This window comes from Gavia stellata, chromosome 14 (assembly GCF_030936135.1).
Source record: "Gavia stellata isolate bGavSte3 chromosome 14, bGavSte3.hap2, whole genome shotgun sequence".
Classification (NCBI taxonomy): Eukaryota; Metazoa; Chordata; class Aves; order Gaviiformes; family Gaviidae; genus Gavia; species Gavia stellata.
This window is the reverse complement of record NC_082607.1, coordinates 402221-419114: the sequence shown is the minus strand read 5'-3', so window position 1 is coordinate 419114 and position 16894 is coordinate 402221. Positions and strand designations below refer to the sequence as shown.

The following is a 16894-nucleotide window of genomic DNA, read 5'->3' as shown; positions in this document are numbered from 1 at the left end:
CTGATTTCTAGATTCGTTCTGTTACTTATGTGTTTGTTTAAAAAAGAAAAAATATGACTGAAACCAACAATTCTATTCTAGAGCCATTGCCCTAGTTTCTCCCCTGGTTTTTTGCCAGGAAGTTTTAACCATGGTCTGCAATTCTCCCTGGGTGTGATCTCACACAGAGACAGTGTGAAAGGTTGTCCAGGGTCCCTGCTGCTTAGCTGTAACTCATGATCCCACGTTGCAGGATCCCTGCCTCAGCCTTGCACCTGCTGCTACGACCGCGGCTGGCCCCCCAGCTGGAACGGCAGCTCTTGGCTCTTTCATCAGTTGCCTTTGTTGCTGGGGCACCCATGCCAGCTCTTCCTGTATCTCAGCCTTTTGTAACTCTCTGCCTGATCAAAACTTCCCAGCACTCCTTGGAAAGCGTGTTAATAACAACCAACTACAATGTAAATTCTGCTGGGTTTTTTTACCACCCTTATCCTTTCCTTTTCCTTTTGGAGACAAGTTAATATTTCAGCTGGGATGGGACACCCATGTTACTCTTTCCCTGTTTGCCAGCTCACGGGGCAGTCACTCAGCCTGAAGACTGCTGAAGTGCCCCCGTGCCTGCGTGTGGGGCCAGCTGGGTACCTGCCCTGTCCTTGCCTCACTATCCTTTCCCAAAAAGCCATTTCTCACCAGGACTCTGACAGCTACGCCAGATGTAATGCACCAGCACAAGTGCTCTTTATAGACTCCAGTAAGAAAGGCCCTCAGCTCCATAAGGTATTGATTAAAATACCACTTACTGGAGATAACATGAGAAGGAAACAGGAAACAGCATAGATAGGTAACCTTAGCATCACGCAGACCTCTGATCCGGGCATGGCACATCGTGCAGAGCCCGTGCCGAGGTTAACTGGCACTGTGGGCTTTAGAGTTTTTGTAGGATTTTCCTAGAAGTAAAGAACTCTCTTCATCGTTTCCACTGCCAAGAAAAAGGATGTTTATATGAAAACGTGCTGCTCCGCTTCCAGACAAGGACAAGGATGCAGCAGCGGCGGCAGCGCTGGGAGCCGCAGACAGGCTCCTCTGTTCGGATTAGCCAGGCAAGTCTGTCTGCGGCCAAGCGGTACCTGCAGCGCAGCGCAGCACAGGCCCGAAGGCCAAACAGCACAGCAGGCCAGGTGGCAGCGGATCACTAACCCCTTGATGTACAACAGCCTGCTGGTTAGGACTGCAACTTGATGCATAACAAGTTTGCGTTACCCATGAACACAGTTGCTTCACTCTAATGCAAGTTTCCTTCCTCCTCCAGCAACAACGCACATGGCTGCTGCTTTTACTTCTCGGTTTTAATGTCCCGTATCTGGGGAAGGAAAGGTTGCTTTTCCTTGACTTACATGTGCTGAGAATTTACAGAACACACCCAGGCATGGCAAGCACAGTGTGAGAAAGCGAAAAGTGTGCTCTTTTGATAATTATTTTTCATAGTTTCAGACTAGCCGTCCCCACACAGACCACATCAGCCTAGCCATCGATTTTTTATCTCATACTGCTTTGCGCTTGCTAACACAGAGCTTTACAGAATATGAGATAAACTTATTTTGAGCTGTCTCTCCCAGACTGTGTGACGCCACCTCATCCAGTCCATGCTCAAAATGTTTTGCTGTCTCCTAAAACAAGATTGCGATTTTGAAAAGTAGTATCCATGTTATCATAGTTCCCCGAAGCAGAAGCAAGCGATTGCTACCAAGGGTTGTCTTAGCATACAGGCGTCTGTACTTGCATCATATAAAGGACAAGAGATTTCTCCTGCCACTGTCCCCCCAACCAAAAAGGTAAATGTAAATATATACACTTTTTTTTTTTTTCAAGCAGTTTGAGTTTTAGCTTCCTGGTTGGTACGTACCCTGCTAGTGGTAGGTTCCCTTATGACTTAGTCCAAGTCAGTTTAGGCTTCTGCCCTCCTGTCCAGCCAGCCATGTTCCCCAGGAAGGAGTTTCACTAATTTGAACTTAACATGTTCTTTTCGCTTCCTTTTTTGAGCCAAGAAGTGTGAGAACACTGCAGCCCACACAAGCTTTCCCTGCTTCTCCCCATCCCAGTGACTGCAGATTGGAGTTGCATCTCATGGAAAAATTCTGCCAGAGGAATACAGGGCTACATGGGAGGGGCATGTGAAATCAGGTCCCAAAATCTCTTGAATGTGTCTTGAAAGTTTTTTTCAGCTTTATCAAGTAGGATATTTTCAGAATCATTTAGACCTTAGCTGGTTAGATGCGCTCTTTAATTACAGGTATTACTGCAAATGTAGTAGATGGTAAGAAATTAACTGAACAGATGATTCTCTAGGCCGAGACTGATAAACAACCACAAAGACATAGAGATTTTCTAACCAAATAAAGGCATGAAAATTGTGTGTAATAAAATCACCAGATTCAGGGAAACAGACATCAGAATGTTATAACCTGAAAAGAACAAAATTAAAACTCATACCAATAACATTGTCATTAGATCAATGTTAGTAACATGTTATCAAAAAAAAAAATCACACTTCTATATGCATATACGCTTTCAAGCACCATTGCTTTGCAGAATGAACTATCAATGACTGTAAAATAAGTATATATGTAAAAACAAGCAATCACAATGAAAGCAAAGACGTCAAAAGAAAAGGAACAAGATCGTATCAGAGCTCCCAGGGCTGTATACACAAATCTCCTGGTTTTAATGTTAAATTACATAACAACCTAATGAAGCTGCCTACAAATGATAATGTAGGTGGAGCCGTCTTTAAGCCATATACAAGACTGTAAGAAATATTTTGTTCCCCACATTGCCACTGCTTCAGAATCAGGTATGCAGCATTGATTGCTCGGGTGTGCTGTACCTTGCTTCTACGGATGCAAACATTGTCTCACTATCATTAAAGGAGGGTTGTATTTTAGAATATGGTCTAGGATTTTGTTGATTGTGTTCAATTATTCTGGTTACTTGCATTTGAGGACTGGATGTTGAATTTGGATGTAACAACAGCAAAGTGCTCATATCAGTTTAGCTGAATACAATGAAGCAGAAAAGATTTCTGTCATTAGGGTGTAAGAAAAATTAAGAGCTACAGAAGACAGAAAAAGGCATGTAAAATCTCTTGAGGATAATGTTTCAGCAAAGAACAGATACTTCTCCTAGACGGGTCTAGTGCTCAATTACTTAATAATACAGATTAACTATAACTAATATTACCTTTAATTAATAAGAACACATCTCATTACAGTTAAGAAGCCATGATTTCATAGCCTCCAAGATTTTCTACTTTGGTAAGTTCCTTTTTTTTCTCTCTAAGCCTGTAATTGTTTACCTGTTTCCAAAGTAGTCTACAGGGAAATGCAGGTGCACATGGTCCTAATCCATGTTTTTAATTGTATGCAATTAATCAATTCAACGAAGCAGCTAAATTGCCATGTGAGAAAGGAGGATCAATCTGTGATACAGAGTGGGGTGGTCAAACCAGGTGCCTGCAGCTCTTGGAAATTATTTGTTTTCAGATTTGTATACCTAAACTGTCCACCTCTTAAATGGGATATAATGATACAGAATAGACTAGAACAGAATATTTCAGTTGGAAGGGACCTACAGTGATCCTCTGTCTCACACTGGTAATGTAAAGATTTAGGGTGTTTCATGAATCTTAATTTAAAACACAGTGGTGAGCTCCATAGAAAAGCTAGCAAGAAAATTAATAGTAAGGACCTTGGTTGTTTAGCTCCTTAAGAATACTCTCTCAGATCTTCTTGTATGTAACATGCATGTGAAAATTTATTATTTAGAAAGCAATGCAAGGAGGAAAAGAGGAAGAAATAGGTGTTTAGGAATAAAAAGAAACAAAGGAAACATTTTTTTAAAGTTGAATTAAAAAACAGAAGGGGAAAAAAGTGTGCTCAGCAGAAAATATGAAATAGAGTAGAAGTAATTCTTAAACTTTCCTCTTTTCACCCTCCCTTAGGACTGCTGTTCTGCCCACACCTCTGACAGTCATCACTGAGACACTTTTTTTCTGAAAAAGAGGAAGGAAAAACCATCAGCAGCTGTCCTGGGTTCTCGATGACAAAGTGAGCGAAGAAAGGGAAGTGTTTCTGATTTACCCCTGTCATGTTAAAAGGAATGTAGTTTTGAAATTTGTCTGTCAGAGTCCCAGGACTTTCACCAAGTCATTTATCAGAGCCCCAGCAAAAGGACTTGCACTGAGCAGATGCCCAAAAATTGAAATTAGTTGTTTTATTGAGAGCGACAAAGCAGATTCAAGATTGCTGTTGATAAATTCGCTAACTACATTAGTGCTACTAATTAAGGTTAATATTGCTAGCAAACTTGATAGTAATACAAGAACCCGGGGATAACTTTCACCCAGAGGGTGAGAGGTGCAGCGCGAGCCCAGAGAGGCGTCCCTGCCTGGGGTGGAGGAAGAGAACGCAGCCCATCGACTGGTCCATCAGGTATCGAGGTTCTTCTCTTCCCTTTTAACAATCATTTTCTCCGTCTTTTATCCCCAAAAACTACGAGGTTCCCCCCCCCATATGTGACGTGTAGCATGATTTGGGTGAAGAAACGAGTGCTATAGTCATATATGTTTAGCATGATCGCTATAATCTTCATTAGCATATGCAGGGTGTCAGTTGTAATATGCATTTCACAGGTAACGAGGCAAAGGTCAGTTACTGGACACGAAGCCTTTTGAAGAAACAAAGAACCCTTCAGGTTCCTGTTATTTTACTGTCTTTGCTGACCACAAGCAGGGCTGTCCTGCTTCCACAGGACCTCCTCCTTATCTGCACCCTGTGATAGCCAGGCGAGTCCCCTGGGTTGCACAAGAGAGAGCAAGGTCAGTCTTAACGGTTCTTTGAGCACAGGGAGCCCACCTCATTATCCAAATTCCACAACAGCCCTGACTTGGAGAGAGCAGGTCTGTTCTACTCAAGAGGGAGAAGCTGCAGCCCTGGGAAGGATGGGAGTGCTGGTGAGAGCAGCTGTGCTTATGAGTCCTCTTCTTTTCTGCAATGGTGAGTATACAGAGAGGTCTCCTATCGGGGCAGTTCCTTCCCTGCCACTGGTGTGTCTGTGCGTGTTTGTACAGGGATAGTTCTGTTTTGGGAATAGAAATACGGCAAAAAGGCCAATGGCTTTGCATGCTGCTGGCTCGGTGTTCAGTTGTTTCAAATCTAGTGGCTGCAGAGCGCAGCGGTGCATGAAGGCTACGGAAACACTGCCTACATAGAGTACAAAGATCCCATATAGTTGTGACAGTTATTTCATCGAGCACAGCGAGCAGCCCAGCGCAAAGGGTCTGGTTAGTTCTTGTGTTTCCAGGGAAGGGGAGGTTTGGAAACCAGGAGAAAAGGGTAAAGAAGTGTCTATGGAAGCATAGGTTCAGCCCTGAGTGACAAAAATGTACTGGGACAAAGTCAACAGACCTCATTTTTATAGGAAAATTTAAAGCGGTTTAGATTTCTTTGATCCATTGCCTAGGTTGCTTGAATTCAGCTTAGTCTGAAAAAAGCAGTGTCTTTCAGAAGAACAAACAGGCAGCAGAGGAGGGAAAACCATAAAAACTGTGGTTTGCTGTTAATGTGCAGTGCTTTCCAGGAAAGCCCTGAGAGTGGCACTGGGTGGCAGGGGCCGATGCCAGGTGTGACCAGAGAGCTGTGCAACTCAGGCTTGAGACAAATTCCCTCCCTCAGGTCTAAATCCTCCTCTAATTCTGATCCTGTGCTCTGCCTGGTGTTCACTTGCTTGCAGGTAAGCACCAGGCAGACATGAGAGCCAAACTGCACACGTGGCAAGTGTCAGTGCCCCTGGCAATCAGATGTCTCCCGTCTGTCTTCCTGATGCCATGTTGCTTTTTTGTTACCCCATCCCTGAACAGACTGTCCCTCATCATCTACACTGACTGACCGTGCTTTTGATTTGGTGGATTCCACTTGCTCATGCTCTCACCACCCGCTTCATCACCCAGCAGCTGCCTTCACCATGATTGCTTTTTTTAAATTTTCTTTCTCCATTCTTCCTGCAGCTTTTCTGGACCTGACTGGCCCCAATGAGATTGAAGGCATATGGAAGGGATCTACCACCTTGCCATGTGCCTATGCGCCTGTGGAGGACTTTGTGCAGCAAACACTTACGTGGATGGTGGTACATGACCAGAGCTCTGGCACCATCTTTCGGAGGGATGGCTCTGGCGACCACATTCTCCTGTCTGAGTACAGAGGCAGGGTCAGCGTCCTGAAGGACACCCCAGGAAATGTGTCTCTCCACATCCTGAACCTGGAAGTCTCTGACAGGGGAACCTACACCTGTCAGGTCACCTGGAGAGCCAGCAACAACAGCCTGATAGCAAAAGAGATCACCACTAAAGTGGAGGTTGTTAAAGGTAAACCCAGCAAGGAAGCTGCACAAGAGTGGGAGGCTTGGCTCGGGAAGGCTTTTAGGAATTGAATAGACCAGATAGGCAGTGACCACCAGCTTCCGATGTAGGAGCATTTTGCTGAGAGGTGTCAGACTCTGGCAAGAAGCAGCAAATAGGTCAGAGAGAGGAATTCTGACTGCAATACTGTGCCCTGCAGTTTGGGGGCTGGGGGAGGATTTGTGGTCTCTCGCTTACCAATTTGTCCCTGGCTCTACCTGTATCTGATGGCCCAATATTTCCACGGGACACACACCAGAGGGGGAGTACCTGGGATACTGCATTGCTCTTCTTTGACCAAACATCTTCACCATGTGCCCGATCTCCCTTTGCCTGGGCAGTGGTGGTTTATAGAGGAACAGAGTTGGCATCAACCCAGCAGAGCAGGCCTTTGTGTAGGAGGTAGTAGCAATGGTGGCATAGCTGGTACAGGCACAGCTAAGCCAAGCTTAACCTCTGCAGAGAGGTGATGTGAGAGCAGTGCCCCTCTGCCTCCTGGGAAAGCACTGAAAGCCAGAGTGTGAACCCTCCCCACCATAACCAGGGCCAGTGTGACGTGGGCCCAGTCTGCTTTGTCTTCCAGTTGCAGCGACCAAGCCCGTCATCAGGGCCGGCGAGCTGGGGCTGACGGTCCCGGCAGGAGCCAGGACCAGCCTGACCTGTGTGGCCAGCGGGTCCCCCCCCATCAGCTACCGCTGGTTCAGGGGCACCCCAGGAGAGCAAGCCCTGCTCCTGAGCAGCCAGGCCGAGCTGGTGTGGGACAGCCTGCAGCCCTCTGACACCGGAAAGTACTTCTGTGAGGCAGAAAACAGGGTTGGGGCTGGGGCTGTGCAGCAGAGCGACGCCGTTGAGCTGACGGTGAGAGGTGAGTCCCCAGAGCCACAGCTGGATGGAAAACATCTGGAGTCCTTCCGTACTGGAATGGAACAATGTTCCTACTTCCCTCCCCTGAAAGAAGAAAACGCAAAAAGCCTTGGCCTTCTGCAGTCTGAAGCACTTCTCGTCACTGGCTCTGGCTTTCTATCCTTTTTTATTTCCTGTATTCAACTTCCTTCCTCCTCTTTAGAGGAACTGCTCTTTTCTGATGCAAAAGAGGTTTTGTATTTAAAACACTTATATTTATTCGTCTTTGGCTTTTTTGAAATTCTTGCTGGCTGTGTAATACTGCCTATCGCAGCGTGTTACTAAGGCAAAAGCAGAGCAAGCTTAGACAAGGAATCAGGACTTTACTTTGAGTATCAGGAACGTGCGAGTGGTAATTCAGTAGATGAAAAAATCAAAACGGCCTTTGTTCCTTATGATTTGCTACGTGTTTCAGGAAAACACAGTGCACTCCACACACTCTGTGCTCTGATGTATCCAGGCTCTGCAAGAAGGTTGATGATGGATGCCTTGTGGAAGACTTGCTACTTTCCTTGGCTGGTAACTCAGCCATCAGAGCCGTGAAGCCTGTGATCGCAGAGCCAAGCACAGATACCACCTGGTGACCTTTGAAAGGCAAAGCTTGCTGAGCTCCCAGCAGAACAAAGGTTATGGCTGAAACAATATGTTGTTTTTCATAGAAGTTGCACGTCAGAGTGTACAGCAAGGGAACAGGAATTAATGATGGCCATGCTTGCAAATGCTGCTAGCACGCAGTCCCCCACCTGTCCTCTGGATGGTGGCTGGTTCTTCGTGTGGAGAAGTTCTGTATTGCAGCAGCATCACAAACATGGTCAAACTACTGTGCGAGCCTCTCTCTTGTTCACCTTGCAGATCTGCCCACAACAACAGTGGCTTCTCAGAGGGATGTGGGAACCTCGGTGAGAGACCACCCAACCACAAGTCTGGGTAACAGCACTTATGGCTGACAGCAGGGACGAGGAGTCAGGGCTAGGGTTTGACGCAGCACTTAGCAGTGGATTTTGTTGCTGGGGAATACAGTCTTGACAACATTATACTTTAGTCCGTACACCTCTGTTTTTAATCCATATGTTTCTGAATGTAGAACATCCTCCTTTCCTCAATCTCCAGTCCACAGAGGGCTTTTAGCTTATGCTTAGGGAGGTTGTGCCTCTGTGTGAGAGACTCTGTTTAGAGCTGCTAGAAATACCATTTCCTAACTTGAAGACCATATAGGATATTCTGGGTTCTGTTCTTTTTAAAGGGCTTTTTTGCTTGTTTACTGGTCTTGAATGAAGGCCACTGAAGTGGGAGGCAGAGCTAGTATCACTAGTGGTAGGTACAAGTGATGCAAAAGCTGCTTCTACCTTACCAAGGACAGTTGTTTTGAGGGAGGGCTGGTGATTTCCAGTTTGTTTTTGTGGGATGTGGGAATTCGGACCTGAGCTAGAGAAGGTCTGCTTGTGGAAACTTCGTATTTTTGGGTTATGTTTAATTTGAATTTATAGTGCCCCACCAATCACACAGTAGGTTGTGGGAATCAGCATCAGTGAACAGAAGCTAAGGGAAGAGGTTGACAATTGTTGACTATTCCTACAGAAAAAAACCAAACGGAGCTGGTGTTCAGAGGTACCTCAGTAATCTCTTGGACTCCATGGGGCTCCACCACTATTACAGGGGGGGTGTGTGTATAGACATACATACATATATATATGGTTTGTGTATACATAGTATATATACTATATATATTATACACAGTACTATATATACCATATATATATTATAGTGTGTATATATAGTATTACTTTCTAGCGGTTTCCTATTTTCACTGTCTTGTAAAGGTGATGGAGACATTCTCTTTTGGTCCTACAGCTATAATCTTGGATCCCCTGGTGCTAAAATGAGGATTGGAAATGCACTGTCAGCCTTTCACTTACGTTTGTTTTGCAGATCTGTCCATAACAGTAGTGACTTCTGAGAATGGTGTGGGATATCCAGAAAAGAATTATACAACTCAGAGTAAGTGAAGAGCAAAACAAAGCTAAGAACGAGATTAGGGACCCAAACCGGCCACTCAGTAGTCAGTACCTTCAGCCTCAAAATTAGTGTCCTGCCTTTTGGGCTGCAAATTGTATTAATGGCTGTTCTCATGGGACCGAGATGATTCATGGTGACTCTTTAAAAGACTCTGGATGTTTTTTTTGGGGGGAGGGGGGAAGCTTTCATAGTTGGAGCATACAGAGCTGTTGTTGTGTTTCTGAACAATAGTCCACTTCAATCTTTTCTTTGAATGTCAAACCTGGAACAGCAGAAAAGCCTCAGTGTGCAACTCAAGCAGATCTTCTATACCTCCTCTAGCTTTGCAGTGCTGTGGTAGGTTTAAACATCTTCCAAATACAACTGAACAGTATCCTTCAATGAAAAGCTGAGACCCTTTATTTCCTGACGTGTAGTGCAACTATTCTGCCCAGCTCACAGCCTCGGTTAGCCTCAGCATTAAGAAACTCTGTGTCTTTACAGCCACAGTCTCTCAGCGAGATGTATGCGCCCTAAGTCTGGCTGGCTCACACAAATGAGCAAGGTGCAGTTAGGATGGGGACAAGCAGGGACAGGCACATGTGGTACGACCCTGGTGCCCATGACAGGGCTGGCTGCTGTTGTCCTCGGGGAGGTGGTCAGCATCACGTGACTGCTGCTGCTATTGTGACCCAGGAGGGCTTCTCTGCCTGAAAGTCTTCTGCTGTATTGCTCTAGATTTCCAGAGGACTCACCTGCCCCTGTACCTGGTCATCTTGATTGCTGTGGTTTGTGGTGCTGTGGTTTTCCTTGTCATCTTTCTTATCATTTGCATTAGAAAGCCCAAAGATGGTGAGTAGAACGCTCTGGAAAACTTGAATGTGCTGTGCATGTTCAGCTTGGTTTTACCTTTGAGGGCTTTTGGGGCTGGGGCTGGTACTGTGCTCGCAGCTACCGGTAGCAGCTCTGGCACCTGCATCATACAGGCAGTTGATCAAAATGTGCACGGACCAAAATAGGTGGTGGAAGACCAAAAGAGGTGGAGAAGCCCCCTTCTCCTCAGGGAAAACCAGTTGCAGCAGTCGGGGAGGGCCTGCCAGGTGGCAGCCGGAGAGGACGCCCAGCGGGCAGCAACCGCCCCGGTGCTCCCGAGCCGCCCTCCAGGCCCGGCGGCCGAGGCTGGGCCCAGGCTGGGCCAGCCCTGCTCCCGCCTGCCCCAGCCCTGCTCCTCCGCCGCGGGAAGGGCTGGCACGGTAATGAAGCAGCCTCTGCAGCGCTCACCCCCGTGCTGGTTCCAGGGGGGATCTCGGTCTTTGCTCCCCCCGGGCCATCCTGCCGCACTCGGCTTCTCTGCCACGTTGTCCTCCGCTCTGCCGCGGTTATTTGGGGACAGTTGTTTCCCTCTGGTCCTCATGGGCATCCCATGGCTCTCAAGCTTACATCCGTGACCGCGTTTGTTGATCAGATCTTTTAAGGTATCTGGTAGCAAGTTAATCTTGCCCTGCTGCTTTAAAATACCTGTTTGCACTGGCTGCTGTTTAATAGTTCCCTTAGTCAGTACCTGGAGGAAAAGAGGTCATCATTAATTCTCCCTCTTCAGTACGGATTCATTTCCTTTCTAGTCTTCAGATGTAGGATATATTTACTGAATACTTCCGTCTTTTCTGTGCTCTAGAAAACTCCTGACCAAATGCTTTCTTAGAGGTCCCTTTCTCACTAATAGCACTCGGCAGTATACAGAGAACACAACGGGGTTTTGGTTTGGGTGTTTTTAGTACTGATGGCCATAGTTTTCTCCTTGTCCCTTTGTTTCTTTAATTACCTTTCTACAACTCCATGCAACCAATTAATAATAATTATTATCAAATACTCGGTTTGCCTTTTTTTTTTTTTTTTAAGGAATCCAGAATAACCTCTTTCTAAACTGGTCTTTATTGAACGTCTAATGAATAGGAAAATTGTGGGAACCAGGAACTTCTAGTTTCTAAACTCAGCTTTTCCTTTGACCTTGGGCCAGTTATTTTGACCCAGTTGTGCTACAGCTGGGATATGGGTGGTTTTCATTTTTTTGGACTGAATCCTGGGAATAGGAGTCATCACCCACCTAACATGATCTCTAAGGTTCCTATTTTTATTCTGTCTTCAGAGGTCACTTTCTTATATCAAGAAGAGACATGGTAGAAATTCTTTTTTGAGAATATAAATGCAAATTATTGACACACTTTTCTGATTATTCTTTTCCAGCTGAAGTCTATGAAGTAAAATTGTGAGTATAACCCTTTATCTAACATACTGATGAGTCTTTGGGGACTGTATCAGAGCAGAACAAAAAAAAAGGTGCTACTTCGCTGTCAAGATGAAAAGCCTCTAAAGCAATATGGATGAAGAGGTTCAAAGTTAGCTCAGTAGTCCATTGTACTGATGATCTGTGGTCTTTCCACATCAACACATACTGTAGGAAGAAAGATCTTTTCCTTTGCAATATTAGAATCATAAAAATGAGCAAGAGCTGTTTATTAACTCCTCAGCCCAATGAGGCCTATTGAAGATCACTGCCAAGGATAAATTCTCAGTGTTTTTTCAAATGAAAAGAACAAGAAGTTCCCTTCTAGAGACCTACGGCTCCTGATGCACAGATTATACTCTGATTTATCCCTGAAATATCCTTGGCTGAACTTGCCTCTTTTAATCATAGCTGTGGCAGGAAGTTATAGCTATTTCTAAACTCAAGTTGAGGCATACCTATGGAAGCTATACTGAAAAGCCTAATAATCTAGTCAAAATATACAAGGAGAACCACTTATCTAGATATAAATTAAAGTGCTGATGATTTGAGTGCCATGGTAGAATATGCCAGCAGCATTTGCCCAGGTGCTGTGCTTCCCAATCAGTTTATGAAGCAGCATTTTAAGTAACAGTTGAACCCTGAGCAACTGAACAAATGGTGTGATGGCATTTCTCCTCAGAGGATTTACCTTCATTTTAAAGATATTGGATGCCATAAGCCACATGGTGGATGTGGGTTGCATTCAGTTCATCATTTACCATTCCTCCACCACTTTTTTTAAGATACATATATTTTTATCTTGCAAAGAGCAGTTGTCTGGTTGTGCCATTCCAAGAGATGGTGGTAATCCTTGTGTTGCTTACATACCTTTTGCTGCCTCAGAAATTCTCCCTGGATTGGAGACAATGCTGCTATAATGTCCAAGGTTCTCCTGCCACTTGGAAGCAAAGGACAAGATTCTCTCCTTCAGAATATTGTCATAATCCAATGGCCCAGGTTTACATGGGTTTGAATCAGGCCGCAATATCTTGCTTAAAATCTTGATGGTTGGGAGATGCTTTGCCTACTCTGGTTGCAACTCTTCTTTCATAGTGTATTTTGATTTCAGCCATAACTCGAGAGCAGCAGCTTCTTCAAGGTATGAAAGTACGGGTCATTATGAGGAACCCATCTCCTCCACTGAAAACAACTATGTGATGGAGACCACGAAAAATGAAAGATCTGAAGAAATAAATATGAAAAAGAATGAATATGACTGTGTTGGAAACATGCAGGAATCGGAATATGAAGTAGGTGACACTATGTGAGAACCAACAGTGCTCTACAGGTAGCAGTCTTGAAGAATACCTTCATCCAGGCAAAATTTATCTTCCTATTCACCTTTGCCTCTGAAAAATAGGTTGGGCAAGCAGTTTTTGCTCCTCTACGATTTGTGGAACCTTAATACCCTCTGCAGTGAAAATGCAAACCTCTTTAGGAACTTCAGTTACAGACTGCTGTATAGATATTCTGATTTTGCTTTTCTTGGTTCCCTTTCACCACCTCTGCAGAAGAAAGCCCTTTGAAAGCTAGCATATGCAGATCCCAGGCCAAGAAACTTACTGCTTTATATGACCAAAAGGATCTGCATTCACAGTCTTCGTCTGGTGGGAGTAGAACCAGCACCGAGGGCTGCTCAACATCCCCATCATCTTTGGGTAAGAAGCGCAGAATGAGGATGGACTGGGAATCAGTGTTTCTCCTCCCATCCACCTGAAGTGCTGCATAGGTGGTAGAATGTCCTTTTAAATGTGAGATAGCCCTTAAAGAAACACTGAAAGACAGATTAAAGCCAGGATAAAACAAAGAACCTTACCACACTAGGAGCAGCAGTACAAAAAGAAGAAATGTCTTGTGCACCCATCGTGCTGTACTCAATATGCCTTTCTGCAGCACTCACAATAAGGTGCAGACACACTTTCTATAGTTTTGTGCTGGACAGCTTGGGGGATTCTGATACTGCAACAAGGCACGTTCTCTCTGAGTTCACCTTCTCTATTCTCTCTTTTAATGCATGTTTAATATTTGAAAGAAATTAGATACTTTTCCGTAAGTTTGTGGATAGGATTTTTTATGCATGCCTAAATTGTTTTGATATGAAAATTTTTGCACAACCGGCTCATCTTTAAAATGCCAGCAAGCACTCACAATTACAGGTCCTCAGTAGATGATACCCATGACATACTTTCCTCCTGGCTTAGAAGTCCTGAAGGGTAAGTAGGGAGCTGAAAAGCTTTGTTATTCATAATTTCTACTCCCCTGAGTGAACCTATAACATGGATATTGCAGAGCTATGGAAGAACCTTTTTATAATGAACAATAGGGCAGTACCGTGTCCGATTAAAAGCCATGCGGACAGATGTAAAACAAAACGAGTGATCTGAGGGGTGAGGGGGATATCAGTGACACAGGTACAGGGTTAGTGGGCCCCCAGATTGGCTGTTCACACTCACAAAGATCTGCATCTGCAGCTCTCTGCGAGCATCAGCTCAAAATTCACCAGCATTCAAGAAGAGTGTTAAGTGCTATTAGGAAGGGCATTACAATGCAATAGGAAACAGGACTGTGATACTGTAAAAACCCGTGGAATGCTTCCACCTTATGTATGCGTGTAGGTCTTTCATCTTGAAAGGGTTTAGCAGAGCAAGAAAAGTTGCTGAGAATGATAACAAAGGATTGTTAGTGGCATGAAATCACTTCTGCGCAAATGCGTTATACTTTCTCAGCTTGGAAAAGAGAGAAGAACGAGGCAAAATGAGCAAAGTCATCATAACCAGTGTGGAGAAGGTGAATAAGGACTATTTGTTTACTGTTTCTCCAAAGAGAAAAGGAAGCAGACATTAGCTAAAATTATCTGGTAGCACTTTTAAAGGGAGAGGAAAGTACTTCTTTTATGCAATACAGAAATAAGTGTGGAACGCAATGCTACTCATCCAGTGCTATGAAAACCCAAAGTACACAGAGGTCCAATGAGAAATTAGGGCAATGAATGACATAAAAGTTCATCAGAATTCACAAACCACCAGACACACTTCACAGGTACTTATCAATGACCTTATACTTTCTCCCCAAATTTCCTGCACCACAAGTTTTACTTCTCTTTGTTAAGAATGTACTTAAAAATCAAGGACTGAGAAACCTTGATTTCAAAATGGAAAGGGAACAAACAGCAGCTTTTGTTGGTGATGATGTCTTGGAAAAAATTGTCAACATGTACATGCAGCTTATTGCAAATGTGGAGAAGCAAATGAAAGTCATTAAACTTGAGGACTGCAAAGTTAGTCGATTTTGTTATACTTCTCTTTATTTTGCCTATAAAAGTGGGTGCACGTGAATGTCTGTGTGTGCCCAGGAATTACGCTCCTAGGAGCATATTAGGTTCCTCTACTTGAAAGCAGAGGAATTATTGTGAACCTGCTGGAGTTTGGGATATGTCTTGGATGTTGTGTCAGGTGATGTTTGCAGCCACAGTTTAGGGAACAGAAGATGCAAGAGTTGCTGCTAGTCCAATTTGAGGTTCAGAGCTAATGAAATGAGATGTTTAGGATGTGAAAGAAAATAAGTTCTATTATGAAGAGTGTAAAAAGCCAGGGAAGTCTGACAGTCTTTCTTCCTAAGCAGGAAGGTGAGTAGGGGAGGAAAACTGTTGCAATAGTATTGCAAGGCACACAGTTATCTCTAAAAGGGTTTTGCAGAGAACAACAGAAAAATCATGACTGGATAGTGTGTTAATGTGAGGACAAATGGACAGTGTTGAAATTTTCTGGGAAACTGTCGTGTTTTCTTAATCTTTCAATTCTAGATGAGGTTGCAGTTTTTGGAGCCCTGCAGTAATGTTCTCATTCCTTAAAAAGGGGTTTTAAAAAAAGTCTCTGTGTGTGCATGTGTTTGGTAGGGACAGGGTGGGAAGAGAATGTCACTGTTACCGGAAAGCAGCCCACCCATCTGAGCTGCATCCCAGAAACAAACTTATTGCAATAGGAATATGGGCCTTCAGTGCTATATGGAGCAACTGGAAAACAGAGGTACTACAAAGTCAAGCAACAGGGCGAACATCTAAGCAAAGAGGTGGATATGACACGACACGTGCTGCTTGGAGAACGAGGAGAAAAGAGCTTGTCCTTTCTGTAAGTAAGTGGTGTGATGGGTACAGCCATACTGACCAGTAGACTTGGCTCTTCGGGAGACAGCTGACCTCTGTATGAACAAAAGAATGGCAATGCAGCTGGCACCATGGGCTCTTCCCTCCCTGCCTGTATTTCCACCACTGCTGGTCTTGACCTAGCTGGGAAAGACCCTCTGAAAACTAGCAGCTACGTCTGTGTCCCACAGAGAGAAAGATGTCATGTACATCACGTTTGAGGAACTACCGTTCTTTGTGTGTGTTTTAGCTAAACAGTAATTTTTTATCCTGTATAATTACAGCTTCAGGAAGTCTTGCATGTCCGGTTCAGAAAGTAGACACATCAGCAGTTTTAGCTTGGGTTTTCAGCTTGTTCCAGGGCATGTTCCCCAAAATCCAGCTTCTTTTAGAGTCCTTTGCATAGGAGATGATAGTTTGTTGGGACAAGCTTCTATCACCAGTCATGGGCCAGGGTGTGCAAAAGGCTGGTTTTAAATCATCTCTCTGAAAATGGACTCATATTCACTCTTTCGGTGACATTGCTTGAATTTTAACAAGTGCCTTTTTGTTTGATTGCTTTTAGGCAGGACTCAAACACAGCTAATGGCTTCTTGGTGGCAGAGTGGGCAGATAGGGTATAGGCAGTATGAACTGGTACCACACTGGTAGCTTCAGCAAAGTCAAGAAGAAAAGGCAGCAATAATCAAGTTTCCACCGCACCAGCAAGGCTATGCTCTGCAAGAACGGGTGGTGCTGCTGCCTCCATTGTCTTCCTCGGCAGGATGACAGCTGGTGGTAGCTCTTAGCCTGGAACCCCGTATGAATTTGTTGCTCCATGTCTTGCCACACCACATTCAGCTTTTTGCTCCAGGCTGCCCATGCCTGCCACAGGCAAGTTTTACTGCAGCAATAAGCAGAGCTCAGCTGAAATGACATTCAGCAAGCCATCCAAGTGTGGATATGCCTCCACCCGAAGACTGAAATGAGACCTGCACAGTTCTCGACAGTTTCCCGACCTTGGGAAAATGAAGATAGTCTCCAGTTTTCATTGCCCTGTGCAGAGAGGGAACAAGCCATCTTTGACAAATGGCAGCACTTCCAGTGAACAGTCTGAGCT

General features: G+C 44.6%; 1 protein-coding gene across 1 annotated transcript; it reads left to right on the top strand.

Moving 5' to 3' along the window:
• The first annotated feature begins 4867 nt into the window (after nt 1–4867).
• LOC132318147 (V-set and immunoglobulin domain-containing protein 4-like) lies at nt 4868–14911 on the top strand. The gene is made up of 9 exons (XM_059824409.1): nt 4868–5030; nt 6041–6397; nt 7014–7295; nt 8186–8260; nt 8912–8983; nt 9257–9331; nt 10067–10180; nt 11573–11594; nt 12724–14911. The coding sequence occupies exons 1-9, from the start codon at nt 4976–4978 to the stop codon at nt 12920–12922; spliced, it is 1251 nt and encodes a 416-aa protein (XP_059680392.1). The 5' UTR covers nt 4868–4975; the 3' UTR covers nt 12923–14911.
• The last annotated feature ends 1983 nt before the right edge of the window (nt 14912–16894 follow it).

What these genes read in the sequence shown, in the direction of transcription:
- LOC132318147 (XM_059824409.1), top strand. Translation starts at nt 4,976, where the DNA reads ATGGGAGTGCTGGTGAGAGCAGCTGTGCTTATGAGTCCTCTTCTTTTC. An exon ending in TCCTCTTCTTTTCTGCAATG is followed by an intron (nt 5,031 to 6,040) that starts GTGAGTATACAG and finishes TTCTTCCTGCAG; the next exon opens with CTTTTCTGGACCTGACTGGC. An exon ending in CGTTGAGCTGACGGTGAGAG is followed by an intron (nt 7,296 to 8,185) that starts GTGAGTCCCCAG and finishes TTCACCTTGCAG; the next exon opens with ATCTGCCCACAACAACAGTG.